This window comes from Rhyacophila brunnea, unplaced genomic scaffold (assembly GCF_057557595.1).
Source record: "Rhyacophila brunnea isolate RB1 unplaced genomic scaffold, BYU_Rbru_1.0 scaffold_7, whole genome shotgun sequence".
In the NCBI taxonomy this organism is placed as follows: domain Eukaryota; kingdom Metazoa; phylum Arthropoda; class Insecta; order Trichoptera; family Rhyacophilidae; genus Rhyacophila; species Rhyacophila brunnea.
In genome coordinates this window covers 39305265-39327729 of record NW_028233339.1, presented here as the reverse complement: position 1 = coordinate 39327729, position 22465 = coordinate 39305265, and the positions used below count along the sequence as shown (strand labels likewise).

At 30.9% G+C, this 22465-nt stretch overlaps 1 protein-coding gene across 1 annotated transcript in view; it reads right to left on the bottom strand.

Annotated features, from left to right (window-relative positions):
- Positions 1-22465, bottom strand: part of Elk (Eag-like K[+] channel) — a 475602-nt gene that overhangs the window by 33394 nt on the left and 419743 nt on the right. The window contains exons 6-7 of the mRNA XM_085958147.1: positions 12592-12820; positions 5148-5311 (exon numbers count right to left, since the gene is read on the bottom strand). Of these exons, the coding sequence (XP_085814273.1) occupies positions 5148-5311; positions 12592-12820 (393 nt within the window). The remainder of the gene's footprint in view (positions 1-5147; positions 5312-12591; positions 12821-22465) is intronic.

The following is a 22465-nucleotide window of genomic DNA, read 5'->3' as shown; positions in this document are numbered from 1 at the left end:
TTTTAATTAACAATTAAAATATATAATAATACACAAATAAATTATCACGAACATGTATCAACTTCCCTATGAAACGTAATACCATCTTCTTTTTTTATCAAGTAAGGCTACCACAATTTAATACAACACACAGAACCATCTTTTCTACTTAATTAACTAAAAATATTTACCGCTGACTTTATGTTTAACAGAAAAAATATCAATTTAAGCAACACGCGCTCGCAGGTTATCGACGCTTAGTTAACCAACAAACTAAGATTTGGCGGCGACACCATAGCAAACCATCCCACACATCTGTAAACCTTTTATCTTACTCTAGCGCGTGTCGCAGAGATTATAAGGGCGCCGAATACTTTCTCGCTGCATCGTTTTTGTTCAGGCCTTGCAAGGGGTGCTTTTTTTTAAAAATGAAACGCCTCCTTAGCAATCGAGATCTTAACCTAGGTCTGAGACTGCGTATGGTTTGTTGTTATGTTCTCTCAATTATTTTTTATAATGTGGTAGTATAGACGCTCAACCAAGAGATGTCACGGAGAGTTGAGGCTTTCAAGGTGTGACTGTATAGATGCATCCTCAAAATGTCTTGGACTGATGGTGGCCGACCTCCGCTAAGGGATGGCACGATAAGATGAAGAATGATACCTTGTATTTGATGGTTAATTTCACATAATTTATTGAGTGATATCAGCTTTTCAATTATAAATTATATTTGGAGTTCGAAAGGGAGAAGGTGATGAGGTGATAAAAGGCAGCAGCGATGTAGATGGATGTAGATGTTTTTGTCCTGATGCAGAGTACAGAGAGTTACAATGGTTGAAGTACGACAACGGTACAGAGTATCTCGGTGAGCTTAGGTGCTCAGACCAAGCCGCGATCCGTAGCGACGACTACCGATCTACTGTTAACGATGATACTGAAGGCGAATGACCGGACTCGAGATGATTAGTAACGAGTTATGGATCGTCCTTGCTATTTATACAAATGAAATCAATACATTACAAGAGTCATTGTCGCAATTAAATAGATTATAATATACACTGTTGGTCTAGGACCTAGGTTTTGTTTGCAGACATGCTGATAATCGCTTCCTCCCCTTTGATTTGTTTTGACAACAAAACATAAATATCGAAGTGTGTCACCCTTATAATGCTGAGTGGTTTGATTGGTACATATTATATATACTTAATTGTATTTGAAAATAGCGATACTGATACTAATATTAGAAAATGGTTATTCACTTCTTCATCAAGAAATTCACTTCTTCAAATTCACTCCTTCAAAAAGAAAAAGAAAGAAATAAAATTCTTGAAAAGACACGAGAAGTCAGTGTTATTTAACATTACAAGATGTAAAAATATTTCTTATTTCAACAATATTTCTATTAACATTGTAAGACAACGTTTTGCGGCGAAATATATTTGGATCTCTAGCTCTTGTATTCTCATTCTGACATCTTGTTTTTTTATGTCGAAATAATAATATTTCTTGGTACGTATACGAGATTAAATTCACCCACACTGTTTTTTGAGCGAGAATTGTTTTCATGTAATAGACATATTATGATACTCGTAAAATAATAATTTTATAATCAAACAAAGTCAAGTTGACTATTTTTAAGTTAACTATTTTCGAGATTATTTCTAAACAACGATAATAATATACGTTAATAATACAAATAAAATATTCCATAATATTGTTATAAAAAATAAAATATAATTTGCCTAAGCGCCCAGATCAAAATCAAGTGGTACTTTGAAAAAATAGTTAAAACTACTTTTGTTATTTCTTCTTCTTCTTTCACCCCAGCATTGGAGCATAAGGCAAGCGTAAATTCACACCATTTTCCTTGGTCCATCGTCAACTCTCGCATCCACCACCATGCCAAACCTGAATCGCATAGATCGGTTTTGTAGCACCGCCGTAGGATGATGGAGGGCTAACCACGGCGTCGGAACCCTTGAGGTTCTGCCATAAGAGTACGGAGTGTCGCATTCATTTGGTATTTAGTTTATCTACTTTATAAAAGATATCTTGTTGTAGATATAGTTCTATGACAATATTTTTTCCGAAATAAGAAAAGACAAATCATTAAAGGTTCTGTGAGAAAATGAAAGAAAGACAATGTATTCTGTCCCTATCTATACGTATAGTATTTAATCAAAGGCAAACGGCCTATCTGAATAGTCTTGATAATGATATTACAACCGAAATAGCTATCGACAAAACCTCCAAGAAGACAAAATCTGTAGAATTTAATATTAATTATATTTTCATGTCTTGCTCATTATCATAGTAAAAATTTAATTAAGTTAAGTAATTTAATGTTGATATTTTTCGAATACATTTCAATAATTATAAAAACTAATAAATATCCGTAAAAAAACATACTATCATAACTTGGTATATTGATAATGCTTAAATGGTTTAAACGTTATATGTTTTTATTTGATTAAGTAGGTCGCTTATATACGAGTATAAAACAATACGACAATATGAATACGTATTGCAAAATAATTAACGAACAAATTCTAACGGATTTAAGTTGTGTACTATTCCATTTGAGTCGTTTTTAGCGACCCAGGTTTCGCCTTTCGGCATCTTTAGGCACTATATGTAAACTCATCAAAAGTAGGTGTCGTCTAAGAATATTATTGAATATTTTTTACTAATAACTTTTAAAGACTGATATCATAGATATATCTCATTAGGATATATACATTAATTTTGATATATTTTAGATTTGTTCCCAGAACGGACGATTTTACACCTCTTGAGCGTAGTATTTTTATTTTTTATAATTACTAATGATCTATTATTAGGTTTTGACGATTTTTTATACGCTTATCGAGTATATTATAGGGGTTTTTTACAAACACTTCAACTATTCATAATTTGTTTGTTATATTTTTTTATTATGACCCTTGACTTAATAAGTAGGTGATAAGTTTTTACCTACTTTATTGTATTGATTTGTTATATAAGTTAGAGTTAATAGTACCTATTCGGTGTCAGTGTTTATTTGGCTTTTGGTGAGTTTACAAAGTGCCTGAAGATGCCGAAAGGCGAAACCCGGGTCGCAAAAAACGACTTAAATAGAATAGTATAAAACTTAAATCCATTAGAATTTAAATTCAAATTCCATGAAGTACCTTCGGTCAAAGCAACTTTTTTGAAATAAGTATTATATAGTATAAAAAACAGCAAAAGTAATAATAAAATGCATGGAAAAATATGATTATTATCACATAATATAAAAATATTATTAATTATCAGTTATAAAATTACTTCAGTTTATTTTCGAAATAACTACCATTAGCAATATCATGGTTACGTAGTATCCCGAAGCATCTACGTTTGTCTTGTATGATTAGATTTGCTACGGCGTAGACTGCCGTAGACGAAGAACCTAGCGCTACGTGCTACTATATACCTATTATTATATCCAGAAGTATATTTCAGTAAATAAACTACGTCAAAAGCATATTCAAGAATACAGACACACTGAAGTCATTTATAATTTCTTAGTAAAGTGTTGATTAAGAGATTGAGAGTAACATAGACATGGTTTGTGTTTTGATTAATCGGATAAAAATGACAAGCTGGTTTTCAGTTTTTATCAATTTGACGTTTCTGAAATAAAATAATTACAAGACAAAAATAACTTTTTACATACGTTTTTTAAATTTTCTGTTGAACCATATAAACTTCACTCGACTAGCTTAAACGATCAAAAAAATTTTTACTTGATATGTTATATTGATTTCCATAGTAACGCACGGATATATCAATAATTTAGTTGCTAAGACCCCAGACCCCTAGCAACCAATAATGGTGTCGAAACAACTTTTCATACAAAACATAATCGACTGAAAATGAATTCAATTCTACTTAAAGATGGCTAAAAGTATTAAAAAAATGCATTGGCATCGTATTCTGATATATTCTAAAAGTTTATATTATTTATTATTATAAGTATTGTATTGGTTTAAATTATAATTATGAAAAGACGTCGTATTTATTAAAATTAAACACAATATAATATATAACATTTATTTATTTATTTATTTAAGATTTAATATAGCCTAGCCTGGAACACCAACCATATTTTATATTTGTGTATTCCGTGAATTGTAAATGTAATTGAATTATTTTTGAGCAGAGAATTTCTTAGAATATTGTATTTAATCAGTGTTTTTAGTAAATAATATTTAGTCTTACATTATTAGATGAGACGAAAACAAATGAATTAAAAACAACAACAAAACCTTAGTGTCAGTTAGTAATTAATACCATCAAAAACATATTATAAGAAATATAAAATAAAATAGTAAAACACAATATAAGGTACTTATTACAGATACTTTAATAATAATCATGACTGAGTTGTAATATTGTGTAATTATTTTGTATTTGACAATGTCCCACTGAATCGGACAAAACTGGTCTTGATTGCGTTTAAATTATGTGGAACTGAAGAGGAGCGATATACAAATATAATGGCTAACATAACTCAAAATTTTTTTTTTTTGACTTATCGTACTGTAGAACCGAGCCATCGAGTTGACAATGTCACATTGAATCTGACAAAACTGGTATTGATTGTGTTTAAATTATGTGGAACTGAAGAGGAGCGATATACAAATACAATGGTAACATAACTCAAAATTTAATATTTTTGACTTATCGTACTGTAGAACTGAGCCATTGAGTTGACAATGTCCCATCGAATCGGACAAAACTGGTCCTAATTATATTTAGATTATGTAAGTACTATATTATAGTGTTTTATTTAATTTAATACAATGTCTCACAATGAATTGACAGTTAATAACACATTCAATGAAAAAAATATACTTAATAAATTTCACAATTAGTAACTCTCTCTTGGTTTATGATTAAGTTTGATAGTTGTGCAATTTATTACGATCCTGTAAATCTGTGAAAGTTAAGATATTATCATTTATAATAATCAAATAAAAACTAATCGTGAAATTGCACCATTTACAATCTTGATATTGAAAATCCCACTCGATACAGTACCAGTGGCTGGAATCTCAAAGACCGTATTTTGAGAATCATCTGTGTAACTGGTATAATGGTATAAGACAGTTTGTGAACAGACAGATAGTTTAATTAAATTGACTTACCTCTCCACTGTAAAGATCGGAAGCGTAGAGATGGTCAAAGGGAAGTGCAGCTAGGAGATCTACGACGAACCAGCTCTTTAAGTAATTTAGCGCAATGGACTTGGAGTTGGAGACAACTTCGCCTTTTCTACTCACGTACGTCGTGCGGAAGTTTAAAATTATATCTGTAAGGAAAATCATCAAGTGAATATTGAGTATATTTTGTAATGGTGGATTTTATATGTGTTTCATTCATTTGACGGAATTGTATTAACTATAAACCAGTATTTCCAGTGCCACATTTAGAGACGATGACATAAAGACCAATAAAAACAAACGGATTTTAATTTGCCGAATAAATGCGATCAAACGTTGTATTTTTTTATTATTTATTATTTTTACAAACATTTAAATTGCGTTATTAAATTTATTCTGGTAAACACAATATCTACTCCTCTAGAAAAAAAATCACGTTCACGGAATCGACTATAAAAGATGTAGGTATAAAATATCTTTAGTAATAAAAATAATACAAATGATCTGTCAACTGCCCCACTCTCACAGGACGTCAAACATTTCAACATTGTTTAATGATAGTTGAGTATTGGTTTTGTGAAACCTAAATCGATATTAATAAAAATAAAAAATGGCTGGTTGGGAGACCCCCTTCAATTTTTTGACGAAAATCGCCACTGAGTATTTCTAAATCTTTTGTGACATATTTTTGAGAATACTATTTTTCTGTACACAGATAAAAAAGTAAAAAAATAAACATTTAAGAACATAGATAAAAAGATTTGTTATGAATCTGACTATAATATAATTATTGTTTTTTTAATCTGATACATTGACGTTTCATTTATTTAGTGTGATTCATACAATTTTAATGTTTTTGTTTCGTTTACCATGTCCGATCCTAATTAAATCATACGAGCCTCCACGGAGTGGATGTTTTGTATTACCAGATTTAGTTTTTACGAGAAATGGATGTGAGCCACTTACTTAACCTATTAGGTCCATACTCTGACTCATACACAAATTTAAAAACAATATGTGTATTTGCCGAACCCAGGATTCGAACCTGGGACCCACGACGTTATAGGCCGACGCTTAAACCGCGCGGCCATCGTGGGCGTATTATATGATAGGGCATTAATATATTATAGATATGATTTTATACACATAAGTCAATGGAATGTAATCCATTTTTATGACTAAAATGCTTACAACTTATCATTCAATGCTCCTACAAATAATAGATAAATATGGTATATTATATTAATAGATATAATATGGTTATGTAACAACTAACTTATCTTTTTAAAATTATACCTCACTTGTACTAGTTTAATACTCTCAATTAAATTGTTACAGCAATTCAATTGTTACATTTTACGATTTGTAGTAGACCAGTTAGTAGCCCTTGGTAACTTTTAATCACTAAGCTCGAGTGAATACAGCAATAATGTTCCTATCTATAGGGCGTGTTAGCATTGTCGGCCTCATTGTAATCATTGGAAGCAGCCAATATGCTGGAATCCGTACAACGAATGAGTACCAAGAGCAAACAGTATTTTATCCATTATATATTGTATAGCGGTTTTCAAACTTTGGCGTTTCATGGCGCCTTTTGTGTCCAATTTTACAAAATTTGGAATCAAACTATACACGTATACACAGTGTTATACCTAGACAAAATTACATCATTAAGGGTCCATGTGACGTATAAAGGTCGCATATGAAAAATTTGAGGTATCTCTGGTAGATAAACATGAAAAATTCATTATGATGTTTTGTCTTTTTTAATCCGAGAAGTGATCATATAAATTACATGAATATGTAACTATTATTGTAAAAAATGCTTTCTTTTAAACTTGAGATGTATCATGTAAGTATAGCTATTTTTTTATTTTTTTTTATCAGTACATGGATTATAATATATTGTACGTTTAACAGTAAGGAGAAATAATAATATAGCTTGCAATTAATTCGTAATTTTGGAGAACATTTTGAATTTTGTTTTTTATATGAAATTTATGTATTAGTTATATTTAGTTATATTAATGTAGTAGTATTAAGAAAATCTAAATAAATTTGTTTTAACGTGCATTCTTTCACATTAAATAAATGCTTAAATACTTAGAGAAGAAATATTGTGCATTATGAAATATGATTTTTTACTAACATGCCATCATTTTCATCGGCGATCTTACGACAATATTAGAAACACTAATAATTTTAGGACAGACATGTAAAATCATGTTCCATTGTCAAACACTACTTTACAATATAATTTGACCTTTTTATTTTACAAAACTTAAATCCTGCAATGACTGGGCTCCCAAAGATAACTCAAATTTTTCACTTTCAATCATCATAATATTAAATTGGCATCTACGCCCCGCCCTAAGCAGGCTTAACATACTGCCACTTAATGTTTTAAGCCTCAAGTGTTATGTAAAGTTATTACTAACTTTGACTATATTAGTTCGCCATACACAACACGAAGAAAATTCTCATTTCCACGAAATCTATTTTCAAAAGTTGTATTACCACCTCCATCAAATGTATGTATTATATTATGTCTCTACCCACACAGAACGTCACATAGCTATTATCATTTCTTGCAAATCTTGAATCCACGTGAAATTCTTCATATTATATTCTTCAACGTATTTCTAAAACCCATTGTTAAGGTGAGATACTATGTAGTAGGTATTAAAAAAACATTTTTTATAATGTGAAAGAGATCATTGGAGGTCACAAATTGTTTCAAGAATGAGATATATCATTGTGATCGCGAATCGAGGCATTGGATTGTCCGGAATTATTATATTTTTCAACAGGGTGCAGCGCCCCTGGATATTGGTTGCGTCACCCAGATCACCGCAGCGCACACTTTGAATATGTACTGCTCTAACAATCAGTTTATTTAGTTCATGTACTGTGCCGCCGTCAACCCGGGCTAGTAAAGGCTTTCTCTGTATCGCGAACAAAAAGAGTTTAATTATTGTATTTCAGTTTTAAATTAAACTATTTTATGTCTACACCGAATGGGACTTGAACCCATAAACCATTGCAACTCAATGCATAAAAGTATTAGCCATTAACATTACCCTTAGCGCCCATAATGGAATTGTTATGGATTCATGTATCATTCAGTTGAAATATAATATTATTTAAAAGTGTGTACTACTAATATTATGAAATATTTTTTTTAACTCAAAATAAAATAAGCTTATTATATTAATATACACCCGCTCAGTTTAAGTTTGAGAATTAATATGAATGTTTTATGACTAATTTAATAAATTAAATATAGTTTGTAAGTCCCCTCATTGACACAGAATTGAAAAAAAATGTCAGTAATTTATAGTTTTAATATACTGTTTTTTTTTTAATTTAACAAACATTACGACAATAAGTTGTAGCAGTTGGCATAGTTTACTAATTGAATTTAAATTTTTATTAAAATCGTCTGGAATAATAAATATATGCCATCTGTTGGTACTACTCTAACAAAAATTAGACAATAAACTAGTTTATATTAAAATCTTCTACTTGTATTGTGTCAAATATTGTTTTTAAGGGGAAAAAAATGGATGCTTCGTAATTTCATCACTACGTAGGTATACAAAATGAAGTAACGGCGGATATCTTTGTAAGAGGATACATGGGAAGAATCTTTAGGACTGTCGCAAGGAGCTATGATTGAGCTATCATTTTACGGAAGCGAAAAAGATCACGTGTATTTAAAATGTAGAGTTTGCGCTCGATCGGCCGCTGGAGTTGAGAGAAAAGCAACCTATGTAGGGACGTATTCCCTGAGGGTGTGAGAATAACTGGAAGGCAGAACCGAATATAATTGAACTGCGTACAAATGATTCGTCATTTGAGGTTGCTGAAAAGTAATTGGAGAATAGCGGGAATGAATCTTTCGGGATGGAGAAAGTTAAATTAATAATAAAAACTGACATCCTACAAAAACATTGTGTATATTACCTGTCATATTATGTAGTACCCTTCTAAACCACATAAAATAATAGCGCCGGTACACATGCATGGAATTACTGTCGGCAATCGTGCTTATTTTAAAATGACATGACAATAACCTGTTTACACGTAAAATTGCTGATTGTCTCTCCAATCTCATTCTTCAAGAGTAAGCGAGACGCGAGGTTGTCATTTTATACTACTATCTGGACAGGTCGTATTGAAAATCGGAGCTCAAAATGAGTAGTTAGTTTTTTTACCGGCATGTTCGCCCCGCCCCTATCGCTCTATTGCGCAGGTGCAGACTGAAAATAATCTTACTTGCGCGCAATAAATCATCACAATTTGGAATCTTCCAATCTTGTTTGATTTATGCACGCAATCTAGCCAACTGCAGGATAATACTTATTTCCGCATACATTTTCTTACTGTGCACAGTACACCCATCCACGTGTAAACGGGATATTATACCCCGTACGATACCGTACCGATGTACTGTGCACAGTAAGAAAATGTATGGGGAAATATGTATTATGTTGCGTGCATAAATCAAACAAGATTGGAAGATTCCAAATTGTGATCGTTTAAAATAAGCACGGTTGCCGACAGTAATTCCATGCATGTGTACAGGCGCTATCACGATACGTAAGATCACGTGATTCAAAAATGAGTAAGTTTCTAGGAAAATAGTAGTACGAGTGAGGTGAATTCAGTGTGGTTTTGATACATGTATGAACAGTTTTTCGTAACAGTTAACAGTCGCGCAAGCTTGCCGTGAACTCGCGTGTGTTCACGTGACGTGATAAAAGAATGTTTCTACCATTCGTCTATACGAGTCTTTACGTATGTTATTATATACACATATATATCAGTAGCGAAGGGTGGAGGTAGGAGGGACATAAATAGTGCACATTAAACTTTGATAGTCATACGTTTTTGTTTTTATTGAACTTAAACTACAATTCACAGATGGTGTTTTTTAGTTTTTAAAATTCAATTAAACCCTGCCTAACCAAACCATCATAATAGTTTTGGTATATTTTGGGGGATACGAAAAAATTGAGCACATTTTTCATTCATATTTATTTTGTTTTCGTTTGATTTAGAATACATATAACACTATTATAGATAAAACATATTATTCGATCTATAAAATATCGAAAATGTTGTATGATTTAATTGCATATATATATATATATATATTATATATAGACGAGTATTTTTTGACTATTATCTATTATGGCTTGGTTTCGCAGGGTTTAATTGAATTTTAAAAACTAACCAATACCGTCTGTAAATAATTGTAGTCTTATTACAATGAAAACAAATACGTATGACTGACAAAGTTTAGTGTGCACTATTTATGGCTGATTTTAACACCCTTCGCCACTAGTATATATTATATATATATTATACATTCATGATATTATCCAAATTACTATATTATCTAAATTCAAACTCAATTCGATAACTCAAAAAGTGTAATAATACATCGTATTATTCATAATATCGATTTATAAAAGAAAGTGTTTACGGAAGAGAAATATTATTCCCTTGTCATTTCATTCTCGTTTTATTCTGGTATTAAGGCGCTGAGTGTATACAAGGGCATGACAGCTACAATTTGTAATGCCGTGCCCGTCACACCTCGTAGATTAGCACCGCATCTGCGACATATCAAAAAATGATCATATTATGATAGGGCATCAAACTGTATGAAAAGAATGATTGATATCTTCCTTACATACAATAATAATTTAACACGTTTCATACAGATCGCTTAACACCATACAATTGGGTTGTAACCAATAATTCTTTTAAGGGCAATTACATCAAAACCTGTAACCGATTATTAAGACGTGAAATCAGAAATTATTTCAAATTCAAATTCAAATTTATTTAACATACATAATTTTTGAAAAGACGTGCTCGTATAATAACTGTTATAAATGAATCTTTCTGTATTTGATTGGCAATGAAAATTTTGTGAAAACAAAATAAAGATTTACTAGGGAATTTAAAATAGGTTCGATAATATAATAATTATTTCAAACAAAATTAATTTTCAATGTCCATCAATCTATTGGCTGTCAGTACTTTGCTACCTAATGATTACCCGTGCTGGGACGAAACTCACATTAATTTATATTATTAATTTTAATTAACGTATGAATTTTAATTGAATGAATTTTTTCTGGAATTCGCACCTGCGTTTTTTGAAATAAAAAACAAGTTTAAAAACTACTTTACACTACGTATATAATAGGAAAACAAATTAATAATTGTTTTTAATTAACTATTTTTTTATTCAACGAATAATTTACAAGATAAGAATGTAACATTCTAATTATTGAACATACTTACATCATTTTTAAAACACTTCTGAGAAAAGAATAATATATAACCAATAGAAAAAATCTTTTGGAAAAAAGTAAGACACGCCGCAGGAATCGAACCTGCATATCTCGGGTTTGGTGCCCACGCACATATACCACTATGCTAGAAGTACCATACTTAATTACGACAAATTTTAGCTAATGGCTCTTATAATACTCCCTGAGCGCTTTCTAAATTAAGCTTATATTGCCTATCGGCTTTTGTATCTTAAATCAAAGTAGGTATTACTTTAGTTACTAACCGACGTCACGGATAATTCCAAGATATTTTAGTGTTTTAGCTTCCTTGAACTTGCTAATAATTTTTAGTTAATCACTTTTTTTATTCAACGAATAATTCACAAGATTTAAGAATGTAACATTCTAATTATGTTCAATAATAATTAGAATGTTACATTTTTAAATCTTGTGAATCATTCGTTGAATGAAAAAAAGTAATTAATTTAAAATTTATTTATTTTACATCTTTAATAAACATGACAATTAATAACACATTTAAACCGTTCACGACATGACAGACGGCAATATGAAAGAAAATATCTTAAAACAACGTAAGTGGAATATGTCAATATACAAAACGATTCGATTAAACACAGATTTCCTTCCTAATTTGCATCGCGGATGGCAGGTTATTTCTGCACAAATTGCTTGTTAAACCATACATCGACGATAAATTTAACATTTTTAATCAACCAACACAAAAATTCAATTGCAATATTTTTTTATTAATCGATTTAAAATATTAAAACAATTAAATTTATCACTGTGGGCTCAGGGTTGGGAATCCCGTCCGTTGTTAAATTAATACTTCTCACCGAATGTTGCACAATTGTTAACACTATAACATTGTGTCACTTACAGTGACTTTCCATGGGGATATGTAGGTCATCCATTGCTTAGAGTGGAAAATTAAGGAAGGTAAGTGTAATGTAATTTCTTCGTAGGTATTTTTACACTCCCCTTGTACAAGTATTATCATATTATTATGATCTCAAGTTTTTCTCATAAAGGCTCTCCCAGATGATGTGGTGGAAATCGTCAAATAAGGATTCTCCAGATTCATCAAAGTAACTTACCTACAATGAAAAGAGCCTCGACAACCACGTCGCTGATCATTGAAGGCCTGTCCACATTCACGAAGCTCGCATTGTACGGCACCACCACCGCTACGTAGAAGGTCGCAGTCAAGATGAGCCAGTCCCAGAAAGTCTTGAAGACCCCGTAGTGAGATATTATAAAGCGGGATTTTTTAATGGCGGATGTCTTGTATTCTGGTAATGGCGGGTCCGTGGAATGCAGGAGGTTCTAGATATTAAAAAAAATAATTATTAAACAACATATCAATTGAGCCCTTCTTTGGAAAAACAACATTATAGTGGTGACCCTCGGTTTTATGTGAATACATGACGCGTCTTACATTTGTTTACATTTTAGACAAACATCATTAATAAATTTAATCTCGATAACAGACCATATAACAAGTATTAAGCAGTTTCACACGAAACATCGGTGTGTCGAGAGGCTGCATTTACATACAAATTAATGAGCGTGTGCACTCGTCTGTCGCGCCGAAGAGACACTTTCCCATAGGCGGCTTACTCCTCGAGACGCTGAGACACATTTTTTTATTACAGCAGCCAGTTTGTATGTCTCCATTGTTTGTATTTATAATTTATGATGTGAACACATGCGTTGACTCATTCGCTACCGAGGCGTTCATAAAAATAAAACAATAAAGGAAATGTGAAGAAACGTAAACTTGTAATTTTCAGAGACAAATTAGCTATTCGGTAGCTACAATAGCCACTGCAGTGTCGAGTGGATACTTCGGCGTGTTACGGGCCTTAGAGTCATGACGCGCTACACGTATCATATTATTTTTAATAATCCTAAAATGATAACTTGGAAAAAAGAGGGGCTCAGTTATTATTAGTATTATGTTAGTCAGTGTTGGAGACTATTTAACGTTAATTTGGAATACTTCAGAAACATACTTATAAAATTTCTATCGTATGACTTTGAATCCAAAATCGTAATTCAGGCGTTGTGGTTTAGCAGTTAAACTATTGATACAATCATTAGAAAAGACTCAAATTTCCAAACATTGCGCTATTATTCACTGAATAAACTATAGATTCACCAGTAAAAGTTGTCCGCTGAGTGAGGGCGCCACATGCATTTGACATGATATAATTCAATACTTTTTGTACAGTGATGAGCTTAGTTATAAATTTTGAGCACTGGATAATTTATGATGGTATATCTATATATATTAGTGACGTAGGGTAGTAAAGGGAATTGAAATAAAAAAACAATACCATCTTTAATTTGTATTCTTAGTTAAATGAAAACAGATAAGACGTAAGACTGACAACGATTAATGTGCACTATTTATGTCAGATCTCCACAGCCTACATCCAGCCTACGCCACAGCTAGCACCTTAATTCATACGTATAATTTCTTACACAAGATTTTTGAAAACATGTAAATACCTACAAACCAATTTGTATGAAAAGTTCGAATTTATGTATTATTCCATGCGTAAATAATGAAAAATAATGTAACCATTAAATGGGTACTAATAAATTATTGGATTTGTAATCGTAACTAAGATTTATATTCATATAACAATATCGTCACCTTAATGCTACAACTAGAAAACTAGATAACTCTGATTTGGTCATTGTTGGGTAAATGAAATTTAAGCTATACTTGAGTTAATATAAATCTAGGCTATAATTATTATTTAAAATAAAAATGGAAAATTGTGCTTGTTTAATTGGAAACAAATAAATAATGTTCAATAGTATGAAAAAATATTGAAGATAGGTATATTATTTTATTTATTTAATGCATTTAATGTTTTAAAGTTAAGTTATCGAATATTTTCAAACACATAATATGTAAGTACTTAATACATTTCCCATTAACTTCTAACTTACCTAGTTTTATGATTTTGTAGATAAGGAATTAACGTAGAATCATATTAAATAGCTATCTCAAAAACAGTGAAAATCAAGCTATCTAGAGTTGTATTATTGAGATGACGATATGCAATAATTAATACCGCACTTTAAATAAATAAGAGATATCAGTAGCTTTTGTATAATTATATTTAATATATATTTAATTCAGCATATTTAGTTTATTCTGACATTGATTGAAGAAATCGTTGCGCCGTGCTTTGGTGATACATTACTAGTATCTCGCAGATATTATATTATAACACATCAATCACTGTCTAAGTGTATATTGTTATTATTTCCGTTTGTTATAATCATTAACCCCCAACAGGTGGTCTTACGAAGTGATGTTAATAATATACAACATTTGATATATTCATTGGATTCACATGATATTTTGTAACTAGAAAATGAGTTCGTATTGAATTGAAGAAAAACCTTCTTCTATGAAGATGCATCCTTTACGTATGGAAATGAAACTGATAATAGTATTACTAAGACCCACCTTACACAGTCGTAAGCATCCATACACACACGGCGTCAACGTGCATCAATCTGTGGCAACATGCGGCCACTTGATTACAGTTTATATTTACGGTTCGTGTGAAGCAGTTTTTACGCTAATAACTAATCATTACGTCGCATTACCTGCAAATTCATTTGCATGGTACCTAGTTCACGCTTATGTTACGCGTTTTATATTCTAGACTAGAACTGATATGAGAAACGGCTTATTTTATTGTAATAAAAATAACGAAGTAAGGTGTTTTTTATTATATGAGTGGTTCACAAGCGTAGAGTCAACCAAGTCCATTCTGGTTATTTTTGAGTAAGCTAAGTTTAAACAAAATATTTGAGTATTTCGAATTCTGTAAGGGTTATGATTACAATTCTAAACTGTTATTTTAGGTACATTTAAGTTATTATGTAAATACATAATAAAATCATACCCTTACAGAATAAGAAATACTCAAATATTATGTTAGAACCTAGCGTACTAAAAAATAACCAGACTGGACTTGGTTTACTATGCTTGTGAATCACTCATATATTGAACCCTCATTATGTAGATATACCTATACAGACATGTAAAAAAGGCAGCAATTAACAACACGTCAAAACAGGCTACCAGTTTTTTTATTATTTACCAATAACGCTTCTGATAGCGATGAGAATATTAATTTTACTAATTTAAGTTGTAGGAATTAACTTTGATTTCGGATTAGGCACATATTCAGAACTTTTTATAGAGTCAAGCCTATCAAGCATCTTTAGCGAAGGGTGCAAGACCAGTTAATGCGTTCCCTAAAGACCATAGACATTTTCAATGATGTGTTGTGCATTTTATTTTTGAAACTTTATTTTAATTTTTTTTTTAAATTTATTTCTTCTTCTCTCTCGTGAGAGTAATATTTTTGTTATAATGTAAATCTCGTGTTGTGAACGTCCTGAATTTTAATTTTATTATTTGATTTATTATATTGAAACACGAGACTTATCTGTTTATATTGACTTTTTTATTTTTTTGTTAAAGACTACATTACGATATATATTTCTAACAGTATTTTTTATAATGTAATGAGACAAAGTTAATTAGTTTTATATCATTTTCGGATGGTCAACATCTGTTTGTACCAACTGCTAGATGACGTGTATTTTTATTATTGACGGAGACAGTAAGTTTTATTTTCTACCGATAGGTATAACCATAAATAAAGCCTACAACAACTTCATGCTAAAATCATTCTGAATTTTCAAAATGTCTGTTAAATCTAACGCTGCCTATTATTTACCATAAAAATAATATCACATATTTTTTGTTGTTGCTATTTTTGATCCAAATCACAATCAAAAATGAAACACTGTGGAATAACGTTTCTGTTCTTCTGAATGTTGATATTTCGTTATTTTGGTTTGGAAGAAAAAACTATTTTTTCAAAACAATAAGTCCACAGTCAGGTTTACGATATAGTACGATAACAAAAAACTTTTTCACAAATTTTGAAGAGAGTTTTTAACTAAAGCTAATTCAGTTATTAGAAAAGATTGACATTACAATATTTGTAATATAATATATGTTTTTAAATGTTGTTTAGTAATATTTATTGTCAGTTTTTAATATTTCGATTGAATACAAAATTATTTATTGAACCGTTCAAAAGCAACGATTCGTCTAACCGAATCTCAAGATTAACGTTCGAGATTATTTTAAATCCCAGAATAAAGAATTTATTCGAGAAGGGCCGGAGCATCTCATGAAATATACAAGAAGAAGACGGCCCAAAGAAATGATATAAAAAAAGATTTGATGGAATGATTGAAAACAAATAACCGTAAAAGTCTGATAGATAAAGAAACGTAGATAATATTGTGAATGTAACCAAAAGTTGAAGTTTTTTGTTGAATGCGAATATTCAGAGTCGTAGTGAGATTTTTGGCATTCTATGCAAACTGAGCTTTTTGAGCCCCTAAAAGTAATTATTATAATAACCGTACGTATAATTATATTTTACTTACGGGACTTATTTTTTGTATATTGACTTTATTCTTTATATTTTGGGCCCACCTCTTCCCATAATGGCAGCGTGGCTTAAGCGCTGGCCTATAACGTCGTGGGTCCCAGGTTCGAATCCTGGGTCTGGCAAGTCCACATATTGTTTTTCAATTTCAAGTGACTGACATCCATTTCACGTAAAAACAAAATCTGTTAATACAAATTCACCACTCTGTGGAGGCCCATAGTATGATCATAATTATTAGGATCGGATATGGTTTTAAAAAATAACATTAATGTGATGAAGAAAAGAATGCGCAATATTTGAATTTGGAAATACACTACTTATAGTAAAAATTTAATGACAAATTCACAAAACAAAAAATGAAAATACCCGTTCTGAATTCATTAGTCACTGAAAAATTAGCTATTTATGCGAATATATTTAAAAGTGAATAGATCATCTATTGAAATTATGATAAAAATTTTCAATTAGGTATTTTCCTCGACCGACACATTTTTCTTTTGAATTACCATTCAGTTACTATCAAATTCTCTAAAGAAACCTTGAGAGTAAATGCAAAGAATCCATAAAGGCATTTTAAAAACTGATGCATTAAATGACCAGAACCTATTAAATTTATCAGTGGCGAGAGGTGAACGTAGGCTTACATATCATAGCTTACGGGCCGCATAAAATTGTGTTTTTGCTAATTACTTTTCAAATGAAAATTAACACGTTAATTACAAAATTAATTAAAAGGGCCCGTAAGCATTGTGTTAAGATTCGGCATATTATAATAGTGCACAATAAAGTTTTTCAGTCACACTAATTTGTTTTAGTTGAATAACGAATATATATATTACACATGCTGCTGGTTTATTTTTAAAATTCAATTAAACCCTGCCTAAGCCAAACCATAATAGTTTAGGTATGCTATGGGCGATCCGACAAAAATAGTCATAAGTACTTATTTGTTTTCGTTTAAATAAGAAAACATATTACAGATGGTGTTGGTTAGTTTTTTTTTTAAATTCATTAAGACATAACCCAAACCATAATCGATTTTATATCTACAAAATATAATTATGTATGGTTTAACGGCATAATTTTACATATTTTATAGATACATGAATATTTTTTGACTATTATCTACTATGACTTGGCTTAGGCAATGTTTAATCGAATTTTAAAAACTAACAAACACTATCTACACAATAGTGGCGGAGGGTGGAGGTAGGCTGTTAAGATCCGCCATAAATAGTGCACATTAACCTTTTTCAGTCAAATGTATATGTTTTTATTGAAATAAGACTACAATTTACAGATGGTATTGGTTGGATTTTAAAAATCAATTAAACCCTGTCTCAACCAAACCATAATAGTATTGGTATATTTTAGGCGATATGACAAAATTGTGCACATTTTTTCATTCTTACTTATTTGTTTTCGTTAGATTAAGAATACGTATGACACATATTGTTGGTTCATTTTTTTAATTCATCAAGCTATGCCTAAACCAAACTATATTAGATAAAAATTATTATTCTATCTATAAAATATCCAAATTTATGTATGATTTAATTGCATAATTTTAGATATTTTATAGATATACGAGTATTTTTTGATTATTATCTATTATGGCTTGGTTTTCGCAGGGTTTAATTGAATTTTAAAAACTAACCAACACCATCTGTAAAATGTAGTCTTATTTCAATGAAAACAAGTATGTATGACTGACAAAGTTAAGTGTGTAATATTTATGGCGGATCTTAACAGCCTACCTCCACCCTTCGCCACTGCGACATCGTAGTCTTGGTTCAATGAAAACAAATATGTTTGACTGACAAATTTTAGTGTGCACCATTTATGTCGAATCTTAAGAGCCTACCTCCACCCTTCGTCACTGCTATTAATTATATATTAATTGAGTTATCATTTATTTCGTAGATTCTCATTTTACAAAATGACAATATAAATTAAATTCTACATTATATTGTCATATACGGCATTGGGTGAACTTTACAGCGCGTTCCCAAATAACTCTATTGAATTATTTAAATATTGATAATTTTTACAGTACACCCGATGTAGCATCCACACACATCCAGCCCAACTTGCCTACCACATTAAGAGGACGTTCTACAGAATTGGCCTTGAGAATTGAAAATATGATTTTTTAACATGTGGTCCATAATATCTGGTCTACTAGTTAATATAAAAAGGTCGTGTCAAAGTTGTTTGTGTTAATAAATTTGCTCTATGACTGATCCGACTCATATTTCACATTTATTTCATCAGGGCTGTCGAAGACATAAATCATATATATTTATAATTTAAAATTTTTATTTATAATATATATTATTTAAGTTTTGTGCATCTAATGCCGGGTCCACACTGGCAACAAGTTAATTTGCTGGCAACCTCGTTAGATTTTACGATAATTATGATGATTATCGTAAAATTTCTTAAGCAATTATGGTAAGTATCGTAAAATTTAATGAGGTTGCCAGCAACTTGTTGCCAGTGTGGAAATGGCTTAATATCCACTGTGGTTCACGTAGTGGCATGGACCTGGGGTTAGTTAATTCAGGAAGTCAACACCCATGATAGAATTTTTTCCAGTTTTGGTTGCATTATATTCCAAAACTCTTCTGTAAAAATCGTTTCCTAGTTTATAAATGGAAATTTCTCGGTGTACATACGAGTAGTAAACAAACCTACGAATAAAAAAAGACAAAAAGGAACATGCTGATTCATCGCAGTAAAATCTGGTAATCAAATTCGCCATTTTGAAAAGCGACGATTTTGCGTAAACAAATATCACGTGGTCTGTACGTGTGCGGCAAACTTCGAATGTGTTTGTAATTTTGTGCAAAGTGCGAATGTAATGTTTTCAAATAATTGATATGGATTAATTATACCATCGTACTCGTATTATTTTCTCTAAATCATAAACATACTATAATAGTATTTGAGTATCAACCTATGTTCAATTTGAATTGGGTTATAATAATAATATACCCGTATATATATATCAATAGTATGTTTGCTACAAAATCCACCCAAGTTATCAGTACTTACTTGCACAGGTTTGATTAAAAACTATGATGAAATTAACATTTTAAAAATATGAATGCTTAATATTATTTTGACAGCCCTGTTTTCTGTGGGCTTTACATCTCGCAGGTGTTCATTAAAAAAATAATAATACTCCGCGGCAGAAATTATCAGTAATAATAATAATGTTTCTTGAAATAAAATCTCCGATGATTAGTGATTTTTGCGAAAAGATCGATTTAAATTAACGTAGTTACGACGCCGAGGTCCTTTTTATACTGAATTATATTTGAACGTCGAGCTTTTCAGCGGCCCCTTAATATGGCTCTGTGAACACTTCACACATACTACAGAAGTATCACTGAAAAGTTTGTCTATATCTGAAAAGTAAAATTTGACCAATAAAACCTATTGGTAGATTATTATAACTTTTTATTTCTCACATACGATGTTACAAAAAGGGTTATTATAATTTATGCATTAAAAAGACGAAAGAGATTTCTCACTACCATATCTTTTCGCTTTGTGGTTGTCTTTTATAAGCATTTCATGAAAAAATAGCATAATCCAAGTAATTACTATGTATCGGGCCGCATCTTGCTATACCTTACCCTAGGGGGGGGACGTGCGCCGCGTAGGTCAAAATGGAGGTTTTATGCTAATTTCAAAGCATGATCCTGGACATTCCTTAAATGTTGTAGATAATGTATTAATATAATTTTGAAGCCTTATTATCCTTTATATTTATTTTAAACATTTGATGACTGCATAAAGTATTTTTATTACATAAAGTAGTATTTTTTAAACCTCTCGATCTAATGTTTTAGAATATAGTCATATTTCAGTACATCCTTTTGCAGTGGTGTTAAGATTTTTTATATTTATTAATTTTTAAAAGCATTTATAAAACCATTAGTAAAATTTATCTTGACATTATTATAGTGAAATATTTACGATAAAAAATTATATTGATAATCTCTGTGATCCCAAATTTGACAAGAATTAGGCATTTTATTATTCAAAAATGGGCAAGATTTACACATTTGAAAATAATTCTAAAGATACTGATTATAAGCTATGTGACCATTCAAATGTGATAAACATTCTACGAATAATGTTTGCTTTATAATAAATTATTGACCTAAGAATAAGGTAGTATTTTTTTGAAATACGCCATTTCCATTTTCCAGTGGCTAAGCTACAACATACGGCCGTAGCCATAAATTGACAAACGATAAATGAAGTAGGGAGTAAGATCATGGAAACGCGCGTGTTTAAAGCGCGTTTTTTAAAAAAAAAAAATTTTCAGTCAGTTTAATTATTTATAGCATTTTTGTCATATCATATCCGCTTAAATAATTCTACAATAGATATTCGTTTCAAAACCAGTAACCACCATTTTTTCCCTTCATAATTTTGATTCTGTAAGTACTTTGCAACCGTGTGTGTACAATATGTTTTCATAACATATCAAATTCGGCTCAGTTTATCAGTTAAATATAATTATACTGAAGGTCGATTGAAGAATGTACATATTCTATCTGCAATTATAAAAGGGCTTGTCAATTATATTAAAATAACGAAATATGGAGATTACCGAGTTTGAAACTAATAGCATTGATATACAATTTACATTGGTGGTAGTAATTTAAATTGATATGTAGTCAAACGATCAATTCCACTTTCATTACAGTGCGGTTGGATATTGTAATTCGTCTTTATGTATTTGAATATTCTGCTAGCGTATGAATATTGAGATGTTCTATGTAAGGGTATGTCATGTATTAATTGTCAATGGTTGGAGTAGTATTTTTTTCAGACCTAAGAATTTCATCAGTTCTAACTTGACGTATGGTACGATGTATTAGATTTGAGCTAACCGTTATATAACATTGAATTCAAATATTATTTAGAAGATGTTGATATATTATGCATACCTAGAGCAAAGTCTAATTCTGGAAATATATCAAAATATACGAATGCATACTGAAGAGAGACTAAACTACGTCACATTCGACAACCACAAGACGTTAAAACAATAAGCAGATTAGATGTTAATTACAAAAACGGATGTTACACGGGAAGATGGGATGGAGGTGATTGCCTCCTTAATTCGAACTGTTCAACTTAAGTGGTGAATGTGTTTGGAGCTTTTACAAATTCGCAAAAAGAAGTGTTATATATTATAATATATTCTATATTATTTTGAACACTAAAACAGGCCTAGAAGCCTAATGCCAGTAATGTAGTTGAACAATAGTGTATTTAGTAGTGAAAGAATCATAAACACTCAGGCTTTGAGAAAATCAAATATTGTGTGATCATCGGGAAGGACCAATGCCTTACACACTGCTCCATGAGAGCCGCAGAGCTGTTGAAAGCTTGAGGTTCCTGTGCCTCGTACAAAGTTTTTGAGATAAATCTGAATTTG